The sequence below is a fragment of the Delphinus delphis genome, chromosome 2, assembly GCF_949987515.2.
Source record: "Delphinus delphis chromosome 2, mDelDel1.2, whole genome shotgun sequence".
NCBI lineage: Eukaryota > Metazoa > Chordata > Mammalia > Artiodactyla > Delphinidae > Delphinus > Delphinus delphis.
This window is the reverse complement of record NC_082684.1, coordinates 106,524,402-106,548,184: the sequence shown is the minus strand read 5'-3', so window position 1 is coordinate 106,548,184 and position 23,783 is coordinate 106,524,402. Positions and strand designations below refer to the sequence as shown.

The 23,783-nt window shown below is 52.9% G+C and overlaps 1 protein-coding gene across 1 annotated transcript; it reads right to left on the bottom strand.

The window, feature by feature from the left end:
• Positions 1–4,842: 4,842 nt before the first annotated feature.
• On the bottom strand, positions 4,843–23,487 carry ANPEP (alanyl aminopeptidase, membrane). The gene is made up of 20 exons (XM_060005427.1): positions 22,664–23,487; positions 21,991–22,133; positions 21,742–21,881; positions 21,188–21,314; positions 20,946–21,100; positions 20,570–20,683; positions 20,327–20,470; positions 20,081–20,146; positions 19,892–19,957; positions 18,138–18,313; positions 17,794–17,873; positions 16,356–16,489; positions 16,181–16,236; positions 15,106–15,253; positions 11,872–11,963; positions 11,303–11,413; positions 11,008–11,175; positions 10,140–10,280; positions 9,634–9,715; positions 4,843–5,450 (listed from the first exon to the last, which is right to left on the bottom strand). The coding sequence occupies exons 1-20, from the start codon at positions 23,404–23,406 to the stop codon at positions 5,262–5,264; spliced, it is 3,075 nt and encodes a 1,024-aa protein (XP_059861410.1). The 5' UTR covers positions 23,407–23,487; the 3' UTR covers positions 4,843–5,261.
• Positions 23,488–23,783: the final 296 nt, after the last annotated feature.

The following is a 23,783-nucleotide window of genomic DNA, read 5'->3' as shown; positions in this document are numbered from 1 at the left end:
GGTGGGGGAGTGGGCTTGGGGGTGGGTGGGGATGGGAGTGGGAAGAAAAGTATATGCTTAGATTTTGTACTTCTTAAAAAAAAAAAACCAAAAGAAACACCCAAATTTGGTTTGGTCTGTTTTTCTTCTATCCACTTGGGTTTTTATTGCTTCTGGAAAAGGAAAAATGTTCCCGTCCTTCAGGGAATAAATCATGCTGCTTTCCCCTCCTGGAATTCAGGCCCTCACTTGCCAGTTCGACAGTAATTATTGTGCAGGGGCTCCACCTGGCCTGCTGTGCAGGCGACACAGGTGAGTTAACGTTTGGGCCTGTTCACTTGCCTGAAGCCCGTCACCATTGCCCTTTTGCATTCTCCTGTGTGCATTCCTGCTGACCCATAGGGCTCTTTCACAGTTATCTGAAGTTGTTTCCAAAGGGTGCTTGTGAGTGGCTCCCATGTGCTAGGCCCAGTGTATTAGTTTACTAGGGCTGCCATAAGACAATACCACAAATTGGGTGGCTTAAACAATGGAAATTGATTTTCTCACAGTTCTGGAGACTGGAAGTCCAAGACCAAGGGGTCAGCAGGTTTGGTTTCTTCTGAGGCCTCTCTCCTTGGCTTGCAGATGGCCGCCTTCTTGCTGTGTCCTCGCATGGTTATCCCATGGTCCAGTCTCTGCGTCTGTGTCTTAATCTCTTCTTACAAGGACACCAGTATATTGGATTTGGGCCCACCCACGTGAAGTCATTTTACCTTAAGTTCCTCTTTAAAGGCTCTATCTCCAAATACATTCACGTTCTGAGATACTGGGGGTTAGAACTTCACCAAGAGTTGTGGGGGAACACAGTTCAGCTCACAACACCCAGTACTAGGTGCTGGAGAAAATGTGCCCTGACTAATGGGGTAAATTACAGGGAAGGAAATGATCAGAGCCCAGGTAAAGATGGGGGTTTATACAAGGTACTTTGGGACCAAAGAGGATATGCCAGCCTGGTGGGAGATGGGGTTGACAGTGCTGTTGCGTTCTTGAGTTACCTGATCCATTAGTCCTGCCGCATTGATTTATGTGGCTTTGAGCAAGACTAAGAGGCACCTCCAGGATCTTGGGAAAGGGCGCCATGATCCATTAGCAAAGGCTGCCATAGGCTTGGGAGCCAGCAGTGGTGGTGACTTCATTCTGTTTCTGACTCGGAGAGGGGAGAGTTGCAGGATGTTGGAACTGAGTATTGAAGGATGTGTGGAGTTCGCCAAGAGGAGTAGGCAGAAGAAACAGCGTGAGCCAAGTTGAAACAGGTGGTTGAAGTCCAGGACTGAAGGGGAAAAGTGACAAATTGAGTTGGAAAAGGAGCTGGGAGGTGGGGTTGTGGGGAGCCCCACATGGCGGCAGGGGGAGGCATCTGGCCTCTGTGTCCTGGGTGGAGGGGGCAGTGAAGGTGGAGGGTAGGGGGTGGGCTGGTCAGAGCCACTCTTGGTCTTTTGGACTGCCTTATAGCAATGCAGCCTGGCAGGGGGCCACTGTTAGCGGTGCAGGGCGAGAGCAGAGGCAGGAGGAAGACCAGAGCGTGAGCTGCCACATGCAGGGCCTCCCATCTGAACCACTGCCTGCTGACATGCCCTTTGACGCCAGGCAAGTCACTCCATCTCTGTGCCTCAGTTTCCCCATCTCTTAAAGAGGAGCTGGATTAGGTGACCACTGCAGTGCCTTCTTCCCCCAACCTTTTAGAAGTGGGTTCTGGTTCCTACCCCAGGACCCTCTGTAGGGGCTGCCTGCCACAGCGGAGGATGGGAAACGCTCACACAAGGTTACATGCAGCAGGGAGACAGACACCGGGCACAGCTGCCCTGCTTGCACATTCATTCAGCTCTTACTCTCTGTGTAACCATGGGCAAGCTTCAAAACCTCCCTGGGGACTTCCCCGGCGGTCTAGTGGTTAAGACTCCAAGCTTCCAATGCAGGGAGCGCAGGTTCAATCACTGGTTGGGGAACTAAGATCCCATATACCGCACAGCACGGCCAAAAAATTGAAAAGACAAAAAATGAACAAAACCTCCCTGACTCTCAGTCTCCTCAGCTGTGAAGTGGCAACAATAATAGACCCTACCTCTCAGGGTTCTTAGGCTTGGCACGTAGTAATTGCTCAATACATAATAGCTGAATAGAATCACACGACCTTAGAGATGATCCAGTCTGGTGGTTCCCTCACCTGACTGCATGTTGAGCCCTCTGGTTCCAGGGTCCCACCCTGAGAGTGCGATTCAGTGCATCGGGCCGGGACCTGGGAACCTGGAGCCGAGGTCCAACCAGGTTTGGGAGCAATGGCTATTGTTTGCTCCTTCGTTTTACAGCTGAGGAAACTGGCCCAGGGAGGGGAGCAACTTTCTCTAGCCCTCCAGCTAGGTTGGAACATCAAGCCCCTGGCTCCCTGTCCAGTGCTCTCTCCTTCTCAAGAAGATGCAAGGACTTGGCTCCACAGTCTCATGGCACCTGCACCTAAGGCAGAACTGAACAGCTGCCCATCTCCTTCCTTCGACTCCCGCCTATCTGGGCTCAGTCCTTGGTCCAGTCACTGATGGCCACGGCAAGGGCCAGCCAGAGCTGAGCATCTTCTGGAATTTGGCAGCCTTCTTCTCCCAGCTCCTCTGGGAGATGCAAAGGCAGAGGCAAAAGGCTGCTATCACCCCAGCTGGAGTTGCCGGGGGCTTGGGCTAATCCCCCACCCCTGTCCTCACCCTCTGGGAGGGCAGGCTCAGCCCTGCCTCTCAGGAGCAGCAGCCCCTCACTCTCTTGTGTGGCTCCATCCCAGACAGGCTGCTCTTGGCTGCACCTCTGTGCTAAGTGCCTGGCAGGGGAGGGAGAGGGGCTGATGCTGGTGCCCTGCCTGGGATGACTGGTCCACCTACACCTTCCTGGGGACCCAGTCACCATCCATAAGAGACTGGACATTCACCGAGTACCTCACCCGGGGCTTCTCAATGACCCTGCAGTGCAGAGGACGTGCCTCCTGAGGAGTCTCCTGGAGGGTGGGGAGGTGGGAGAGCCCCCCCCCCCGCCCCTGCTGCTTCTGGCTGATCCTCAGGGCCCCCCACTGGCCGTGAGAAGTCAACCTACCTGTAGACGGAGTGCTGGATAGGGAATGAGCAGTCAGAGTTCTAGGCAGCTCCTGTTCTGCATCCGACCTTGAGCTAGGTTCTGCAAGCAGGTCTCTGGCTTTGCATGTCCTCGCTGCATCCTCGGTACCGATTTCCTCCAGCCCCACAGGCAGTCATGAATGCCTGCACTGTGAGCTGTCAGGTGACGAGTGCCTAACTACCGTAGCCCCAAATGCAGGGCCAGCTTCCACTCATGCACGGGCATTAGAGGTGGGGTCTTAACCTCCCCGTGCCTCGGTTTCCTTATCTGCAAAACTGAGATAAAGACAGTCCTTATCTCCTGGGGCTGTTGAAAACCAAATGAGATAATGCGCATAAACACAGCCCAGTGCCAGGCACCGAGACTAGGGTCCCTGCTGACTCTCCTACCTGGCTCCCCCAGGGACCCTAGATGGCGGTGCTGGTCCTTCCCCCAGTGGGGACCACCTGAGGGGGCCGCCTGCCCTCTGGTCCCCCTAAGGTCAAGTGCCAGCCGCCGGCAGCTGGGCCCTGGCGACAGGAAGGGCTGGTCCGGAGATGCTGGGCTGGGGGGAGCCTCCTGGTTGGTGGAGGGACCCATATCCAAGGCTGGTCCCACCCCTTGGCCCGCCCCACCCTTTGATATGCGGAAGGCAGTGGAGCGTGGAGGAGCCTTCCTGGCCCCAGGCCAGCTGGCGCGCTTCTCACAAGGAGGAAGAGGCTGGGAGGAAAAAGGATGAATGGGGCCTTGAGCAGGAGACAGGGCTAAGGATGATAGTAACACCCTGCTCTCCTTAAGTGTCAGACTGTGTGCTAAGTACGTGAATCTCCTTAGATCCACACACCAACCCTATGATAGATCATCTTTATCGTGCAGATGAGGAAACCAAAGCCCAGGGGTCAAGAAACAGGCTGGACTTCAAGACTTCAGCTGGAGCAGCTCACAGGCGGGGTCAACTGGAGGTGACCCCTGAGGAGCCTGGGCTATCTGTTACCTCCCTCTTTCCCTCCCACCAGCCTTGGGTGCTCAGCTGGACCTCCTTTGCCAAGAAATTTCCACCAAGGCTGATGTGGGCCGTGGAGCCCTGCGGGTCCCAGACCTTCTCCTCAGAGTTGGCCCTGATCACTGGCTGCCCCAGGTGATCTGGAGAGCACCTGCCTTTTTCTGTATGCTACTCTTGAAAACAACCACTTTACAAACTGATATGCCACCCAGGGATCCTGGAGAGGTGGCAGGACATGCCCTTGGCCAGTGAGTGGTCACACCAGGCCTGGATCCAGGGCTTGCTGCCCTTACCGTGAGCCCTGTTCTCTCACTCTCCCAGGTGTGCTGGCTGCAGTGCAGGAAGAGGGGCCCAGCCAGCACCCTGCTCCCTGAACTTGCCTTACGCTAGTTCAGGTGCAAATCCTAGCTTCTGAAACCATGGAAACTCCTGCTTTCTGGAAAAGCACTCCCTCCACTGTCAGGACCTGCTCTGTGTCTGGCACCAAGTCCCACTCCACCTTGGGGACTGCTGTGTCCCCATTCCTTCCACCTCCAGTGGTTCCCCAGCACCCAGAGTCTCGATCCTGCCAATGAAATGAACACTGCAGGCAGACACTGCCATACAGTTGTTCTAGGAAGGACCGGCAGCCTGGGTACTTCTTCCCTCCTATGTTTCCTGGGGGTCCAAGGCCCCCACGCACCCCAGGTTCTCTAGCTGTTGTGCAGATCCACTCCTGCTCTAGTTTAGTAATGAGTCTGGAAGCTCATCTAGAAATCCTTTATTTACATTTTATCTTAGAAAAAAATATACAGATCTGGTGCTCTGTTGACTCCTCCGGTTCAGGGTCTTTATGGGAGGGTGAGAGAGGGCACAGGGCAGCCCTCCAAGGCAGTCCATCATCCATCAAGGGCCTCTGCTCTTCTGGCCCTTGAGCTGGACTTCCCTGAGATCAGCCCCAGGGCCCTGGGTGACAGGAGCCATGCCAGGCCTGGGGTGGGGTTGGCATGAGGGGCAGGGGCTGGGAGGCACTTGGACAGTCTGGCCATCAGAAACTGGATTGGCCCCCTGGGCAGAGTGGAGAGAACATGGGCCAGAGACTCTGTTCCTAAGGGGAGGACACAGGTGCCTCAGGCTTCAGGAATGGGGGCCCTACCGTGAGCCACTTGGATAGACACACGTGGGCATCTCACATGGGGGCCAGGTGACTGTAAGCACCAGGGACTATTGGGCTGTGTTCTGTGAACCACTTTAACACCACCTCCTTGTTCTCCTTCACCCACTTGATGTTGGCTTTGGTCTTCTCCAGGGCTTGCTCCAGAGCCCGGGTGCCTGAGCCGAAGCCTACATCCATGTTGTTCTTCTTGAACTGCTCCAGCTGTGAGGAAAAGGATAATTCTGAGCCCCTGGTTAGGTCTCGAACACAGCCCTGAGGAGAGGGCTGCCAGATCCTCTGTCCTCCCCCTCCATGTTAGGGCCCCTAACATGGGAATGGGGACCACAGCCTGTTCTCCAGGACAGGGAGGGCCAGTCCTTCCCTCTCCCTGGCAGGGGTCAAAAATGACAGCCCCGGGCTTCCCTAATGGTGCAGTGGTTAAGAATCCGCCTCCCAATGCAAGGGACGCGGGTTCAAGCCCTTGTCCAGGAAGATCCCACATGCCTCGGAGTAACTAAGCCCATGCGCCACAACTACTGAGCCTCCACTCTAGAGCCCGCGAGCCACAACTACTGAAGCAGGCCCGCACGCCGAGAGCCCGCGCTCTGCAACAAGAGAAGCCACTGCAGTGAGAAGCCCGCGCACCACAACTAAGAGTAGCCCCTGCTTGCTGCAACTAGAGAAAGCCTGCATGCAGCGACAAAGACCCAACACAGCCAAAAATAAATAAATAAATAAATTTATTAAAAAAAAAAAAAAAGACTGCCCCAAGGTTCAGCCTGGCTCCTACATGTATTTAATCTTCATTGTGAGGTTCTTATTGAGTTGATCCTCAGTTTTTAAATGAATTACAATCTTAAGCCAATCAAGGGAGGAGAGAGGAACAAATTAAACAGACACCACAAGGAAGCAACCAGCCAAATTCAAAATGTGGACATTTCTATAGTACAAATGGCCCAGTTGCTTGAGCAAATAAATGTTTTTTTGGTTGGTTTTTTTTAAAAAGAGATGCTACAAATTAAAAGATGTATTAGTACTGGAGGTTGTAGCGAGGGCAATTAGGCAAGAAAATGAAATTAAAAGCATCCAGAAAGGAAGAAGTAAACTATCTCTATTTGCAGATGACACGATTTTGTATACAGAAAATCCCAAGGAATCGAAAAATAAAAAAGCACAACTATTAAAACTTATGAGTTCAACAAGGTTGCAGGATATAAGAGCAATATACAAAGATCAATTGTATTTCTATACACTAGTTGTGAAAAATCTGAAAATGAAATTAAGAAAACAGTTCCATTTACAATAGCATCAAAAAGAATAAAATACTTAGGAATAAATTTGACAAAAGAAGTGCAAGACCAGTATGCTGAAAACTATAAAATATTGTTGAGAAAAATTAAGAAGACCTAAATAAAAGGAAAAATAATGACAAATAAATCTGTGTTAATGGATTGGTAGATTTAATATTACTAACATGGAAATACTTCCCAAATTGATCTACAGATTCAATACAATCCCTATCAAAATTCCAACTGTATTTTTTTGCAGAAATTGGCAAGCTGATCCTAAAATTCATAAAGAAATGCAAAGATTCAGAATAGCCAAATGATCTTGAAAAAGAATAAAGTTGGAGGGCCCACAATCCCGATTTCAAAACTCACTACAAATCTATGATAACTAAGACAATGTGTACTAGCATAAAGACAAACAGATCAATGAAATAGAATTGAGAGTCCAGAAATAGACCCTAAAATTTACAGTCAAATGATTTTCAACAAAGGTGCCAAGATCATTCAATGGGTGAAAGAATAGTCCTTTTATCAACAGAGGAATGGATAAAGAAGATGTGGTACATATCTACAATAGAATATTACTCAGCCATAAAAAAGAATGAAATAATGCCATTTGCAGCAACATGGATGGACCTAGAGATTATCATACTAAATGAAGTAAGTCAGACAGAGAAAGAAAAATATCATAGATATCATTTATATGTGGAATCTATTTTTTTTAATGATACAAATGAACTTATTTACAAAACAGAAACAGACTTACAGATATCAAAAACAAACTTATGCTTACCAAAGGGGAAACATGGGGGCCAGGAGAGATAAATCAGGACCTTGGTATTAATATACACACACCACTATATATAAGATAGATAACCAGCAAGAACCTACTGTGTAGCACAGGGAGCATTACTCAATATTCTGTGATAAGCTATATGAGAAAAGAATCTGAAAAAGAATGAATATATGTATATGTATGACTGAATCACTTTGTTGTACACCTGAAACTGACACAGCATTGTAAATCAACTATACTCCAATAAAATTTTTTAATAAATTAATGATATTACAAAAAAAAGGAATAGTCCTTTTAATAAATGGTACTGGGACAACTGGATAGCCACATACAAAGGGATGAAATTGGACCTCTGCCTTACACCATGTACAAAAATTAAGTCAAAATTGATCACTCCTAAATGTAAGAGCTAAAATGATAAGAATCTTAGTAAAAAGCATAGGTGTAAATCTTTGTGACCTAGGATTAGGTAACTGTTTCTTATATATGACACATAAAGCACAAGCAACAAAAGAAAAATAGAAAGTTAGACTTCATCAAAATAAAAAACTTTTGGACTTCCCTGGTGGCTCAGTGGTAAAGAATCCGCCTGCCAATTCAGGGGACATGGGTTCGATCCCTGGGTCGGGAAGATACCACATGCCCCGGAGCAACTAAGCCCCTGCACCACTACTACTGAGCTTGTGTTCTAGAGCCTGCGAGCCACAACTACTGAGCCCACGTGCCACAACCACTGAAGCCCTCGTGCCTAGAGCCCGTGCTCCACAACAAGAGAAGCCACCACAGCGAGAAGCCCGCGCACCACAACGAAGAGTAGCCCCAGCTCGCCGCAACTAGAGAAAGCCTGTGCAGCAATGAAGACCCAATGCAGCCATAAATAAATAAATATTTTTTTAAAAATTGAAAACTTTGTGTATCAAAGACACTATCAAGAAACTGAAAAGACAATCCACAAAATGGGAGAAAATATTTGCAAATCATTTGTCTAATAAGGGCCTAGTATCCAGAATATATAAAGAACTCTTGTAACTCAACAATAAAAAGACAAATACACCAATTAAAAACTGAGTGAAGGGGGCTTCCCTGGTGGCACAGTGGTTAAGGATCCGCCTGCCAATGCAGGGGACACGGGTTCGAGCCCTGGTCCGCGAAGATCCCACATGCCGCAGAGCAACTAAGCCCACGAGCCACAACTACTGAGCCCGCGTGCCTAGAGCCCATGCTCCACAACAAGAGAAGCCACCGCAATGAGAAGCCGGTGCACCGCAACGAAGAGCAGCCCCCACTCTCCGCAACTAGAGAAAGCCCGCGCACAGCAATGAAGACCCAATGCAGCCAAAAATAAATAAATAAATATATTTTTTTTAAAAAAATGAGTGAAGAATTTGAATAGACATTTCTCCAAAGAAGATATACAAACGGCCAAGAAGCACATGAAATGATGCTCAACATCATTAGTCATCCGAGAAATGCCACTCATAACCACAGTGAGATACCACTTTGCACCCAGTAGGATGGCTATAATTTTTTAAAAAAGGAAAATAACAATTCTCCCCCAAACATAAAGAAATTGGAACCTTCATACATTGCTGGTGGGAATGGAAGTTGGTGCAGTTGCTTTGGAAAACATTTTGGCAGTTTCTCAAAAAGTTAAACACAGTTACCAAATGACCCAGCAATTCTACTCCTAGGTGTACACCCATGAGAACTCAAAACATGAACATAGGGGACTTCCCTGGTGATCCAGTGGTTAAGACTCTGTGCTCCCAACGCAGGGGGCACAGGTTCAATTGCTGGTCAGGGAACTAAGATCCCACAAGCGGCTGTGGCACGGCCAAAAAAAAAAAAAAAAAAAAGACAGAATTTGAAAATGGCCTGGGTATAAGATGATAGTAAGGCATTGTTAATTTTCTTGTATTTGCTAATGATAGATTATGTTTTTAAATTCCTTTATTTTAGATATGACTAAAGTGTTTATAGGTGAAATTATATAATATCAGTGATTAGCTTGAAAACTGTCCACCCCCCAAAAAATGTCAGCAAATGTTAACAATTGTTCAATCTGAGTAACGGGTACGTGGAGGTTCATTATATTATTCTCTTTACCTTTTGCCTATACAAAAATTCCAAGATGAGTATCTGTGATTGAACTGTGACATTTAGAAAGTCTGGATACCCAGTTTCCCCTGTACATGAGGAAGGCCTGACCACATGGAGCCCCGCTGCCTTGTGAACACATGCGGTGGGAGCTGAGTGGCGGCTGTCCGTTAAGACTGGGGATGGGCCTCTGGGTGCTTCCCCAAGGTCCGGGGCTTCTTACCTCCTGCAGCTCGAACTCAGTGGAGAATCTTCGGGTCACAGCCTGGATGAGGTTGGAGAAGGAGAAGGAACCACCGCCGTAACTGCAGGGCAGGGAGAGAGAGGAACCGTGAGGGGGGCCAGGAACCAACGTTCAGTGACTGGCAGGTGACACAGGACCCTGTGACTGTCCCTATCTCGTAGATGTGATGAAATGACATGTCCAAGGAGACACCACTAGGGACTTGAACACAGGTTTGATTGCAGTGTCCTTGCTCCCATCTCTTCAGAGAACACTCCCACCAGCCAGACTTTCTTTCCCCCAAGTGGGAAAAGGGACGGCTGTGCCCCGCTGCCACAGCTTTCAATTCCTGTCCCTTCCCGACCTCAGGCTGGGTTCTTTTTGGACCACTCCGATGCAGTGTCTACCATCCACTCCCAACCCTACAGGGTCTGGTGCACACAGGCCACCCCCAGGGGACGCAGCCTTGGTGTGCGCTTCCCCTAACATGCTCTCAGCAGACTCACTCCTGAAAGATTTTCTTCCAGTTGCTCTGGACAAAGTCCCAGGCCAGAGATTGCCCGAGGACGTTGCTGGCAATGCTGTTAATGGTGGAGGTGGCATCCTGCTTCCGGATGAGGTCTGGGTTCAGGGTGTAACTCAGGTACCTGTGAGGACAGCATGCTGCGTAATAAGTAAAAGGACCCTGCCCTCCACCACACACACCTCTCCTGCAACCTCTCAACATGCCTTCAGCATGCTGCGGGTTAAAGACTCCTCGGTCCTACCGCCCTCCTGTAGATGGGACACTGAGTCCCCTAAGCAGGGTCACTGGCTATGCTAGGTATCATACTGACATAGACCAGGTGCTTGATAAATATCTGACAATGAATGAACGAAGGAAGGGGTAAGCGCTGCACCAGGTAGGATGGCCACTCCTGTCTTTGAAATTGAGGGTAGCTCTTCTTTACTGAAGTACAGAAGATGGCATATGAGGCACACAGTGGGAGCCAGGAGCCCTCATCCAAGGGTTTGGGGGGTGCCCAGCTGGATGTCCAGAAGGCCTCAAGTCCAGGTGCACCACAGCCCTTGACAGAGAGGTAAAGGCTAGGAGACTGCAGCAGTTAAAAGCACAGGACGTACACCCAGATCCAGATTCAAATCTTGTTTTTCTCACTTAGTAAAGCTTCTAGACTTTGGGCAAGTTGTTTTGCTTCTTTGAGCCTCAGTGTCCTCATCTGTAAAACTGGGAAACACACTGCTCCACTGCACAGGTTTGCGAGGATCCCACGGAGGAGAGTGTGGACGCCTGGCTGGTTCTTTCTCCCCCACATTGGGAGCCTGGTCCCCGGCGGGGAGGGGACTCACCCAGCCCCGCCCAGCTCTGGTCCTCACCTGTTCAGGAGCCAGACCTGGTTGGTGCAGGCCAGCGCTGAGCGGAGCTTGTCAGCTTCATTAACCAGTCGGGCTTGTCGTAACTGCCTCCAGGCGAAGTCCCACTCTTTCTCGTCGCCCTGGGCGATGGCGTTGCAGTAGATGGTGGACCGCAGGTTGGGGTGGATCCTGGTGTGGGGTCAGGGTGTCAGGGGTAGAGTAGCAGCAGGGAGGGCAGGACGAGGGTCTGATGAGGGCAGGGCTGTGAGCTTGAGGGACAGATAAAGATCAGGAGACAAGCAGGGGACACACTCACGGGTTATTTTGGGGGTCCTCCATCCACCGGTTGTAAAGGTTCTTGGCCAGCTCCTCACACTTAGGCAGCCCATTGGAGCAGGCAGTGCTGATGGCATTAATCTCATTGTACCTGCCCCAGGGGTGACACTCTGTCAGCATGCCTGGCTCTGACTCTGGCAAAGACTCCCCTGCTGACACACAACTCCAGGAAGGGCAGCAGGGCTGGGGCTCTAAGGTTGCAGCCCTCCCGCCCTTTGGGTCCCCCTCTTTGCTTCTTGCCTTGGGCAGCCCAGGGAGGGTGGGCACAGACTCCAGCCCCACCTTCAACACCTAGAATCTGAATAACAATGCCGGTGAGGGGACCTTGAAATTTCAGTTTGGTCCTTTGTACAAAGAGGCCACATAGAGCCTCAGGGCAGGGCTCCCTATTCTTAGTGGGTGGGTGGGGTCTCTCCCTGACTGGTGGCCCTGGTCCAGCCAGGAGTTGGGAACTTCAGAGGAGGATGCTGCTGGGACTTGCTCTGGACTTCCCAGGTCAGGGTGCCTGGGCCACCTGTGATCTCCAGACCCAAGAGAGGTCATACTCACTGGTCCATCAGGCTTTCTGGGCGCTTAGTCCAGTTTTGGGTGAGATTTTCAAAATATAGGAAGAGAGGTTCAACCTGATTCCTGAGGTAATTCTGGGAAAAAGAAAACATGAACAGCCTCAAAGAAGAGACTCATGCCTGACCCACCTGGAGCCCCACGGAGCCTCTGATGTGGGTGGGCAAGTGTAGCAAGGGCTAATGGCTACAGAAGCGAGAGGCCAGAGGCTAAGGGCCTCGCCCAAGGCCAGATAGTGGTCAAAGGAGCCGGCGCTAGTTCAGGTCTCAGATGACTGATCTGAGATTCTTTCTCCTCAACCAGTTCTGACACTGATGTCTAAGTATCACCATTTCCTAATATAGTTTTAGGGCCTACCATCCCCCTCCACCTGATCATAAGTATTCTGCCTCTATTGTGGGGAATTTAGAAAACACTGTAAAGCGTAGGCAGAAAATATTAACCATCCCAGAACTTACCAAATCCAAGACTCACAAATTGGTGAGCTTGCCCCTTCCTTTCTCTTTTCTACGCAGCATATCTACAATTCTGCATGCTGTTCTTTTAGCTGGCATTGTCGTGTAAGGCCCCACCCATGTTATTAAACTCCTTTGCAGACGCTGGTTCAGTAGAGTAGATTATCATGTGTGTCAACCAGAATCCGCATCCAAACGTTAAAGGAATAAACCCCCAAGAGCAAAGAGAATTGGAAAGGAAACAACAGTGGATGAGACGGCCACACAGTGTAGGAGCTGGGAGGTGGAGAGAGGGAGGTGGAACAGGCTTGGCCAAGGCGGGGGTCTGCAGCAGAGCACCTGCCATGGGGGAGATGGAGACAGAAGCAAGGAGATTTGCTGTGGCGAGGCTCGGAATTAGAGGGATGCGTGTGCAGGGGACAGGAGTGAGGCCGGGCTGTGAACAGGGCAATGGAGTCCAAGTCTGCAGAGGGACTAATTAAACCCTCAAGCGCCCACTTCCCTCCCTGCCTCAAGCAACACCCCTCCCTCCCCCATGAGCAAGGCTGAATCAGAGGGGCTCAGCACTAGGGTCCCCAGACACAGTGGGAGGGTTGCTGAATTGCAGAGAGGGCCAGAGGTGAAAGTTTACAGCCTAAATGGAGGTACCCCCCAGTTTCCTTCCCCACCCTGATCCCAGAAAGTGAGCCTCAACTGCACAAGACAGAGGATCACTCTGGAGACTGAATGGTCTCAAGGGAACACAGTCACAGATATTAATTTTTGAGGGTCCCCACGAGGAGTTACTTAGTCACCCCATAACAAGACTGCAGGTGACAAACTCCACCTCCTCGTGGAGCTTTCAACCACTGCCTCACTCTCAAATTCAAAGGGGCAGCTCAGCTTCCAACTTGAAAGAGGAGATCAAAACAGACAGAAGACTTGGAGGAAACAAGTCAGTGAAAGAAAAAGAAAACTTCATAAAAGCCTATGATAAATATCCTCCAAGAGTTCAGAGAAGATATTGCATAGGACGCTGGAGCCAGGAATAGCACTTGGAAACTTAAATATATGATAGAAAAAATGAGGAGAGGCGGTGTGCTAAACTGAGGGCATATCCCGGAGGTCAGAACAAGAAGTCAACAAGCCGGAAAATAGGAGAGAAGAAAACTAGAGGACGAATGTAAGGGCAGTGAATTGGATTAACAAGTATCCCAGAAAGAGAGAACCGGGGGAAAAAAGGAGAGGAAGAAAGTTTAAAGGAGCAATGCAAAGTTGTCCAGGTTGAAAATGTAGAAGGATAAGAAAGGCCTGCATGAAGGACCACCAGCATGGAGAGAAGAGCCCACAGCTTCCAGAAGGGGAAACTGGCCACATTCAAAGAACTGGAAATAAGAAAGGCCCTGGGCTTCTCAACAGAAACATGAGAGGTTTGATGTCAATGGAGCAAGACCTGAAATTTCCTGAGGAATAATTTCCAAAATAGAAACTACTTTTTAAAAATTTTTTTGGCCATGCTGCGAGGCATGTGGGATCTTAGTTCCCTGATCAGGGATTGAACCCATTCCCCCTACAGTGGAAGCGCAGAGTCCTAACCACTGGACCGCCAGGGAAGTCCCTCAACCTAGAAACTTCTAAACCCAAGAAAACTCTCAATGCAGTGTGAAGGTGGAATAAAGACATTTCAGACAATCTACCTGAAAAAATCCACCTCTTATGAACCCTTTCTCCAAAACTGGAAGATGTGCTCCCCTAATAGAGAGAAAACTCAAGGAAGAATCCGTGGGTTCAGGAAACAAGAGATGCAACAATGGAGAGCCTCCCAGCATGGGAGCTGAGTAGCAGTTCTAGAAGGGAGCAGGCCGACAGAGGGCACCAGGAGGGATGCCTCCAGGAAAAAGCAAAACTAATGTACTATCTGATGCATTTATATAAGATGTATAAAAAAGGAGACACACACATGGTACTTTATGTGGCTCGGCGGAGAATGATATTTAAATAATCACATACAGTAAGTGCTGAATGCTGAGTTGACCAAATACTGTGATTTTACTACATTAGGAGGATGGGGTGAATCCAAGGTGTAGGTAGGTTAATGAGTTTAAAGTGAGTTAAAACCTCATTTACCATAACAGTTAGTTAATCATGTGAAAAACATTTTTAATGACTACATAATATCCCATCAAATGGATATTCTAGTTTACGTAACCAACTCCAACTGTTGGACATTTGAGTATTTTTGGTTTTCTTGTCTTTTATAAACCACACTTCAGTGAACATCCTTATGGGTTCAGCTATGGATCCAGAGCAAGCAGCTTCCCTCTGATCCTCCCTGCCCGTGCCCCCAAGCTTCAAAACTGTTAACATCGGCATCCCCCTCCAGGCCCTTAGGGCAGGCTAGGCAGGCACAGGCCCGCTCCTTTCACAGAGGGGTTCTCTGGGGCTGAAGAGGATTGCCTGAGTCCACACAGCTGATAAAAGGCCTCCTCCCTCACTCCCACCCCCTTCCTGTTCTGTGGCTTTTTCTGTTGCCTTCTGAAAGAAGGATTTGCTAATTTCCAAATCTAGCAAACCTTGCTAGAAGTCTGTGTCCTTTCTTTGCCGTGCCCAACCTGCTCACCTTCTCAATCCCTGCTCCCTTCACCCTACATCCCTCCTACTCTCTCACCACTGCCAAGGACTTGGCGTGTTTCACCATTCCAGGCAATATTTCTATTCACTTCCTTATGGTGTAATTTCAGGCACTGGGGAATTGGTCCTTGAACCCTGCCATGACCCTCTGTACCTTCATGGGGCCGTAGACCTCGGATCGGTCGAACATGAGCTTGAAGTACCTCAGGCTGCTCAGGGCGGCCTGCCAGGGCATGTACTCTATCTCGTTTTTCAGGAAGAGGGTGTTGTTCAGCGCCAGGGTGACAGGGACTATACGGGCACTGGGAACAGACAGAGGGGCTCAAGTAAGCACCCCCACCCAGTCCAGCCTCACTGTGGGAACCCCAACCTCCTCCTAGAGCCTGAGGTCCCAGAGGCCCAACTGAGCCAACTCCAGCATTCACCAGGGGTGGGGCTGGGGGTAGGGGCGAGGGATGTGGATGCTGGGTGGTGCCACAGACGAGGCCAGCCCAGGCCTGGCCCTCACCCACTGCCAGTCACATTTCCTTGCTCATTATCCCCGTTTTACAGGTGAGGAAACTGAGGCTCAGAAAGGTAAAGTGCCTTGCCTAAGGCCACACAGCCCACAGGAGACAGATCAGAAATTCAAAAAGACAAGAAACCTGTGCTATTTACTCTGCCCACCTCTTCTCTGATTGCTTGGCTCTCTGGTCTTTCCTCCCTCCACCTCCTCAGGCCATCTGTGCATATTTGGTTCATAAGTGTCCATGTCTATGGGTGATATCACTTATGTCTAAGAACTTGGCACCTGCTGGTGCTCATGAACACAGCAGCTGCTCAATAAATAATCTGTTTATCCATGCTGCATCTCTTCTATCCTGTCCTTCCCGTATCTTTCTCAGCACTGAGCATGGTGGCCTGGGCCATAGGTAGCCCTCCGGAAAACCTTGGTGCCGTGGAGTGCACTGGGGTTTTGGAGTTGGACAGGACTGCGTCTGGCTGTCATGGGCTAATGTGTGACCTCAGGCAGGGTACTCAAGCTCTGAATCTCAGAGTCCTTCTCTGGGAAGTACGGGCTGTGACGCCGACAATCTCCGGGGACATGGGGCCAAGGGAGGGGTGTGCACAAGCACAGGGAGCCCACGGTGCTGAGCCTGGCACACGGTGAGGACGGCGGCAGGCAGCACTGGCTCTCACTATGGAATCGCACTCACCAAGTCTCCAGGCTTCCGTGGCTGAGCACTCACCTGGCCAGGTTGAAGCTGTCGTAGATGACCTGTGCCCGATTGATGACAGGGATGGTCTAGAAGGAGCAACAGAGCGTGTGACCTCGGGCTGGCGGTGCGGGCAGGCCCTGCAGTCTGGGGCCCCGTCGTGGGGCTGGGCCTCGGGCAGGGGATGGGTGGGGCGGCAGGTACCCACCGCTGGTCTTATCTGCAGCTGATTCTGAATCTTCCTCCAGTTGTTCTCATCGTAGTTCACCTGGTAATAGCCCGTCACGTTGACGTTAAGCAGGACCCACTCTTCTGCTCCGGTTTTGAACAGATCGTACTGGGCTGTGGGGAGAGACCAGAGCTGGGCAGGGCTGCTCAGAAGGCCACAGGCTGACCTGACCCAGGCCTCGGCAGAGCAGCCTCCGCTGCAGCCTGGCAGCAGCCGGCCCTCACGCCGCTGGGCCAACGCCAAGGAGAGGGGCGGAGAAGAGGGGTAGGACTGGCTGCCGGGGCCCGACTCTGGCCGTGGACCTTGGACAGACCAGTTGCCATCTCTGAACCTCAGTGGCCGCCCTGCCTCCCACAGGCTCTGTGTGGCCGCGTCAGTGGCATCCACCGGGACAACTCCATCAGCACACCCCTGGCCACTCAGACTCAACTCCCCAGGTGGCCTCTCCCCCTCCACCCCCTCCTCCTCCCACCTCTCCACTTGTAACAGTGCCATCACACCCAGGCAGCGCCTCCCATCCAGTTAGCCCCCAGCACCGCTCATCTCTTCCTGGGGGCTCTGTGCCCCCTCCTCACGGCTCTCCCTCCACCCTTTCTCCTGGCAGCCAGAGGGGATCCTTCCATAACTGCAGGTCAGACCCAATGGCTTTCCTACTTCCCACCTGTCCCAGCTCCTCCTGGCCCGAGGACATAGCCATTGTCTCCTGCAGCCTGCAGGGACCCGCTTCAGCTTCACCGAGGGCGCACCTCTGCCCCAGCCACACTCAGTCCCCGAGCTCTGTCCTACCTCAAGCCTTGCGCTTGCTCTTGACTCTGCCTGGACTGCTTCTCTCTGCTGCCATTAGCCTGGCGAACTCCTGCTCTTACTCTGACTCAGCTCACCTCCTCCAGTGTTTCCTGACCTCTCCATGAAGTTGAAGCTCCCTATTCCCCGCTCCCTACCCACCTGCCCCAGTACCCCAGAGGCCACATGTGCCTCCGTTAAAGCACTCAGCACAGCTCTGGAACGTTTGAACTGCTTGTCTTCCTTCCCTTCACCTGCAGCCTTGGCTTAGGCAGAGGATGACTTGCCTTGACCTTGGTTTCCTCAGTGCCTGGCAGAGTAGGACTGCTCATACTATGTGCCAGGCACTGTTTTAAACATTTCATGGGAATCCTCTTCTTTAACCTTCACACAACTCAATGGGGTAGATATTGTTCCTAGCCCCATTGTATAGATGGGGAAATGGAGACCAGAGAGAGATGGTAACTTGGCCAGGGTCACACAGCGTAGAAATTAGAACCAAAGAAGCTGGCTCCATTTGTTGAATGAAATGATGAAGGAAGCCCTGGCTGAGGCCTGCCATAACCCCAGAACATGGGCCAGGAGCTGGGAGTATGGGATGGGGCTGCTGTCCACTAGGGCAGGGCTGGATTACCTGTTGCTTTGCCCGGCAGCCAGTAGTGGTCCTGCAGGTTGCCATTTCTGATAGATGAGATGGGAACAATCCACAGGTATCTGGAACAAGAGATCCAGAGGCCAGGTGTGAGAAACGGCAGCTCTTGGGCACTGCCAGCAAAGAACAGCCTTGCCCGGACTTCCAGTTTCTGCCCAACTCTGGCACTAAAACGCCCCCATCCTCCTGGCCCAGGAAGGAGACTGTCTACAGCCACTGTGGCAGGGCCACAGCGGGCCAGGCCCTGCTATGGTCAGAGGGTCCCAGAGCAACTGCCCCTCAGAACCCTCACTAGGACGCCTGTCTCAGTGACCTCATCTGCTCACTTGAACACTGAGGGGCGGGTGACGTTGGACTCGGGGTCAAGGAGGAAGTGCTTCTGGGAGATGCTCCCTGTCTTGGTGTCCACAGTGATGACAGGGAAGCCCATCTGCTGGGTCCAGCGGTCCATGATGGCACGCACGGTGTCTGGCAGCTTGATGGCCGACTGATTGTTTACAGCCTTGGGCAGAGGGATATGGTGCAGCCATCAGCAACTGCCATTCTCCCACCCACCCACTCTCCCCTTGCACCCTTGGCCTCCCCTTAGTGGTACCACTTTGCTGGGAGGCAGGAGCTGGGGTCCCAGCCCGGCTCTCTGTCTCCTCGGCTGCCCAGTGCTGGACGAGCCAAGAGCTTCCCAGCCTCTGGTTCATTCCACTTTGATTAAGCAAATCTATGTGGCCTCCCATTCTGTGATCCACCCTCAGGTGGGTGTGTGTCAGGGAGGGGCACCCAGGATGCCCATGGCTCAGCCTGAACAAACCCGGGAGGACAGGCAGGGAGAGGAGACAGAGAGGAAGGAAAACCAGTGTCCGCATGTCACAGGCAGCGTGAAGGAGAGGCTCGTGGCGATGTGAAGGAAACGCACCTGGATGAGGGTCTGGGGATGGGCTTAGGTTGGTTGTTATTGTCTTAAATCTTTTTTCATCTTTTTCCATGTGTGTGCATTGCTTTCATAATAATAACAAAAAACCAACCACATCTGTTAATAACTGAGAAAATAAAAAACTAAGAACAGCGTAAATAGAGGGCAGAAGACCCTGTCGGAAGGTGCAAGCTGAGGGAGAGGGCATCTCTAGGGCGGCTGCAGAGAGAAGGGGCTCAGGGAAAGAGGGAGGGGCAGATGGAGCTGGAGGGGTGCTGGTGTGGAGGAGAGCTTGGCTTCGGAAGAAAGGAAGGCGCTGGAAACTGAGGCTGGGCAGGGAAGACAGTGGAAGCGGAGGGGAGGGACTGACGCTGTGGGAGGTGTGGGAGGTGGACCGGCCTCGTGGCAGATGGATGTCGGGCTGGAGACTGGCCAGGAGGGCCCTGGAGCCCAACTGTGACTCTGTGACAAGGCCCTGGGCCTCCCCTCCCTGGTCAGGCTGGTCATGGAGCACAGGCATATGGGGGGATCGGTAGGCCTGACCAGGGCCACAGAGAAGGGGTGGGGGCCGCAGTGAAGGAGAAGACATGATGGGGGATGATGGGGAGAGTCTCAAGAGAGGTGGGGAGGAGGGGCAGGCGGGAGGGTGGGAGTGGTCAGAGGGTTTGCCCAAAGACAGGGGCCACTCAGGGTCTGAATGGACAGGAATGCAAGGTGAGGCTGGATAGGAGGGTCAGAGAGCGCGCCGAGGGTTCTGGTGTGTGCAAAGTCATGTCTGGGAGGGGCCAGCCGGGGCGCAGGGCAGCCAGGAATGCTGAGTAGGTGAATGACTGGCTCCAAAGTTCCAGGGAGAGGAAGGCTTGGGCTTGGGAACCACAAGAGCCCGTTTCCTCGCTACTCAGATGACGGCACTCCTCAGCTGCCCTCACAGAGCTCACTGTAGCGTGAAGGGGGCTGCCTGCCAGGGCTCGTGACCCAGGCTCTCGTAACACCTCCTTCAAGGAGACATCATTGCGCCCATTTTACAGATGAGCAACCAAGCCTCCAGATGGCCTGCCTGGGAGGGTAAGCAGTGGAGCTGGGCACATTCTCTTACACGTGTGCTGCCCCCAAGGACTTTCAGCATCTCAGGCCCCCCACAGAATGGCTTCAGGGGGGCTGGTTGTTACTGACCTTCTGCAGGTGTTCCCACAGGTCCAGGTAGGTGGTGTTCTGATAGGCAAAGGCATGCAAGTAGGACTGTGGAAAGACAGGGCATGGTGAGGGTAAAGCTGCTGCCCCAGGCTCTACCACTCAGCCTCTGTGGTAGGCCGGGGCTTGGAGGAAACACCTCCCACCCTATGGCTGGCCAAGGGTACTCACCGCCAGGCCCTTCCTGAACAGGTCCTCAGTCAGGAACTCAGAAAGCATCCTGATGACCGAGGCTCCCTGGTGGAGGACAGGGGGCTCAGAAAGCTGCGCCGAGCCAGCAGGAGACCCTGTGTCCCCATTGGGCTGGGACAGGTGCTCCCGGAGCCCCCAGCTTCGGTGGGCCCCTGTGGGCCGAGATCCCACCTCCCTTCCCATGACCCCTACTATCTCAGGACCAGCACGGGGGCTGGGCAGCACCTTGCTGTAGGAGATGGAGTCAAACATCTCGCTGATCTGGGCGGGTGTGTTGACCTCCTCGGCAGGGGTGGTCAGGGGGTGGGAGGAGGCCAGCGCGTCCACAGCCATCACATGGTACAACTCGTTCGGCACCATGAGGTCTTTCTGCAAATCCCCAGCAGCCATCAGGAGACTGGCCTGGGAGGGGGTGACCCAGGTCTTCCCCCATCCCAGACCCCAGAGGTCCCTGGGCAGCGGGCTCACCAGGTTCCAGGTGGGCTCTGCATGGTCAGCACCCAGGTACTCCACGTAGGAGGCAAAGCCCTCATTCAGCCAAAGATCATTCCACCAGGCCAGGGTCACCAAGTTCCCAAACCACTGTGGGGGAGGGGAGGTCAGCCCGGCAAGCCGCTCGCGCCTTGCGGCCACTAACAGTACCCAGAGCTACCCTTCACCGAGTGTTCCCAGCGTGCCAGTCTTGAGCTCGGCTTCACCGACATCATCATGACTCTCCTCCCTGACACCCTGCCAGGTGGAACTCTTCCCTTCTCAGCTGCCAAGGACGGAGCCACAACTTGTGCTGTCTCCTCCCAGAGCCCCCCTCGTTCTTTGTCTGCACTCCCCATGATTGGGGGGCTACCTGGTGGGCCAGCTCGTGAGCAATCACAGTGACAACCCGCTCTTTGTTGCTGCTGGAGGAGGCCTGTGGGTCAAACAGCAGCGAGTTCTCCCGGTAGGTCACCAGCCCCCAGTTCTCCATGGCACCGGCGTTGAAGTCGGGCAAGGCAACCTGGTCTGGGGAGTCCAGGCTGTTGGTGGGATGGCCTCGGGCTATGGGGGGAGACCCATCCACTTCCCCCCAATGCGAGGTACCTCACTCACCAGATTTTGGGAGTGGGTAGGGTGTATCAAAATGTTTGGCAAAGAAGTTTAGGATGGGACCTGTCACGTTCAGGGCATAATTGCCATGGTTCTCTGCAATTGCATTAGGCCGAGCCCAGATCCCGACCTGTAAAGAAGACAGAGGTAGGTCAGGGGCCCTTCTTGGGTCCTGGTGCAGGTGGGCCGAGTCCCAAAGCCTGGCAGGCTGGGGGACCAACTAAGTTAAACTGGGAGGCTTGGTCAGCGGAGGAGAGGGCGGGGGTGTCTCTTCAGAGCCTTGAGTCACAGGCAGGGGCCTTCGGGGAATAACAATAGCCATAGACACCATCTGTCTGGCACCCAGGAGTCGGGAACTCCCTTCATGAGGAGGGTCCCACTTTTCAGATGCAGAGACGGAGGGTCAGAGAACCTAAGGCACTTGCCCAAGATCACTCAGAACTGGGATTCAAACACTGCCTAGCAACTCAGGGGCTGGGACAAGGATGAGGATAAATAGGAATATCTCCCAGGCCAGGACCAATCCCGAGGAAGGATAGGTGGCCTCAGCTCCATACCTGGACGTTGTTGGGTGCCATTGTCTTCACACTCATGAACTCGCACACGATGTAGGCCAGAAGGTATGTGGACATTACAGGCGTGGTTTCGAACTCAATGACGTTCCATTTGGGGTCTTCTGCAAACGGGACACTGGGACCTGGGCAGAGAGCACGCAGGCATGTGGGGTTGTGCCCTCTCCCTGCCCTGTGCCCCAGCCCTGGGGGTCTGCTTTCCAAGGATGTGTGGCCCCAGCCAGACCTGCTCACCTTTGGGCGGCATGTTGGACAAGGCCGTGAATCCGTTGGGGTAGATGAGGGTGATGTTAAATGTGGCCTTCATGGCCGGCTCGTCAAAGCACGGGAAGGATTTCCGGGCATCTGTAGACTGCATCTGTGTCGTGGCCAGCACCCTGCCCAAAGCGGGGGTTAGAGGGTGTGCCAGCTTAATGCCTGTGCCCGTGTGGGTGTGCGGGGCTGGGGCTGTAGGATGTTGCTGGGTGTGCAGGGATGGGGTGCACAGATGCTGCCTGGCCTAATCCCTGCCCTCCCCACCTCTCCCAGGCCGCCTCTAGGCCGACAGGCCAGCTGACATGGGAGAGCAGAGCTCCTTCTGGACTCAGGGTCAAAGTCCTGGCAGGCTCCATCCCTGTATTGGCTGGGAAACCTTGGCAAATTTCTTTCCTCAGAGCCTGTTTTCCTATCTATCCAAGGGACACTTTCATCTCTCATCCCTACTCCCTAATAAAGTATAGAGGAGCCCTCCGGGAAAGGGTCGATTGTCTTGGTAGCTGCTCTACCGGAGCTGCAGATGGAGTGATGGGCCAGCCAAGGACTCCCGAAGGTTCAAAGGCCCCGAACCCAAGCCGTTCCTTGGCTCCCAGGGTCCAGCTCTGCCTCAGCACCTAGGATCTGCCCCCCAGCAGACCCAGCTCTGACTTACTTTTTGACATTGCCTTCCATGTACTCGCTGCGGTAGAAGCCTGCCAGGTCGTCGGCCAGCTCCCCCTGAAATGCACTCTCCATCTCGTACATTCTGCCTGCCTCCAGCGAGCCCTTGAGGTGTACCACCAGATACTCCGTGGGCTCTACCAGCTCGGTCCTGGCGATGTCGGGGGCCGAGAAGCCCCCCATGCCCCGCAGGGCCACCATGTGCCCCTGGGTTGTGGTGTAGTTGAGCTTCTTGCTATGGATGATGATGACGTCAGTGGGGGCCTTGCAGATGAAGCGGACGATGCTTGTGCCCGTGAAGATATACAGGCCATTCTCATTGGGAGTGAGGTAGGGCCTCAGTGTCACCTTGTAGGAGTCAGGCAACAGTGTCGTGGGTAGGCGGTATCGGTTCCATGGCTTGCTCTGATCCAAGGTGGTGGCCGCGGTGATGGTGGTTGTCAGGCTGGTCGCGGGGCTCGTAGGGGCCACGGAGCTCGTAGGGGCCACGGAGCTCGTAGGGGCCACGGAGCTCGTAGGGGCCACGGAGCTCGTAGGGGCCACGGAGCTCGTAGGGGCCACGGAGCTCGTAGGAGCCACGGAGCTCGTAGGGGCCATGGTGGTGGCATACCCAGCATTCTGGTTCTTCTCCTGGGCATACAGCACAGACAGAGCGATGATAGTGGCTATGGCCGCCATGCCCAGGAGGATGCCCAGGATGCCCAGAGCCTTGGATATGTAGAATCCTTTGGCCATGGTGAGGGTGCAGAGGGAGCTTGGGGAGGCTCAGGACAGGTGGGGAACAGGGTAGCCTCGGGCCAGGCTTATATCCCTGAAGGGGAGGAGCCCCACAGCCTGCAGACTGGGCAAAAATTAACCAGGGCTCAGACAGGCGAAGGTCACCGGACTGGGTGGGAACACACTCTTGCCCAGGTTTCGGAGAGGAGATCCAGGAACAGTGTGCGGAGTGCAGCTCAGGGGTACCTGCTGGGAGCAAACTGTCCGGTTACAGGCTGCAGGCTTCCTGGGAGCCCACCGAGGGCTGAAGGGCAGGCGTCAGGCTTCGTGCCCAGCAGGGAGAGGGAGCGGCCAGGTGGCTTGGATCTGCCTGCAAGGGGAGAAAATGGGCACCA

Excerpts from the sequence above, each read along its gene's own strand:
- ANPEP (XM_060005427.1), bottom strand. The coding sequence starts at position 23,406 with ATGGCCAAAGGATTCTACATATCCAAGGCTCTGGGCATCCTGGGCATC. Across the intron at positions 21,101-21,187 it reads CTACCCACTCCCAAAATCTG|ACCAGGTTGCCTTGCCCGAC; the intron begins GTGAGTGAGGTA and ends TGGACTCCCCAG. Across the intron at positions 11,414-11,871 it reads CCAGAAAGCCTGATGGACCA|GTACAATGAGATTAATGCCA; the intron begins GTGAGTATGACC and ends CCCCTGGGGCAG.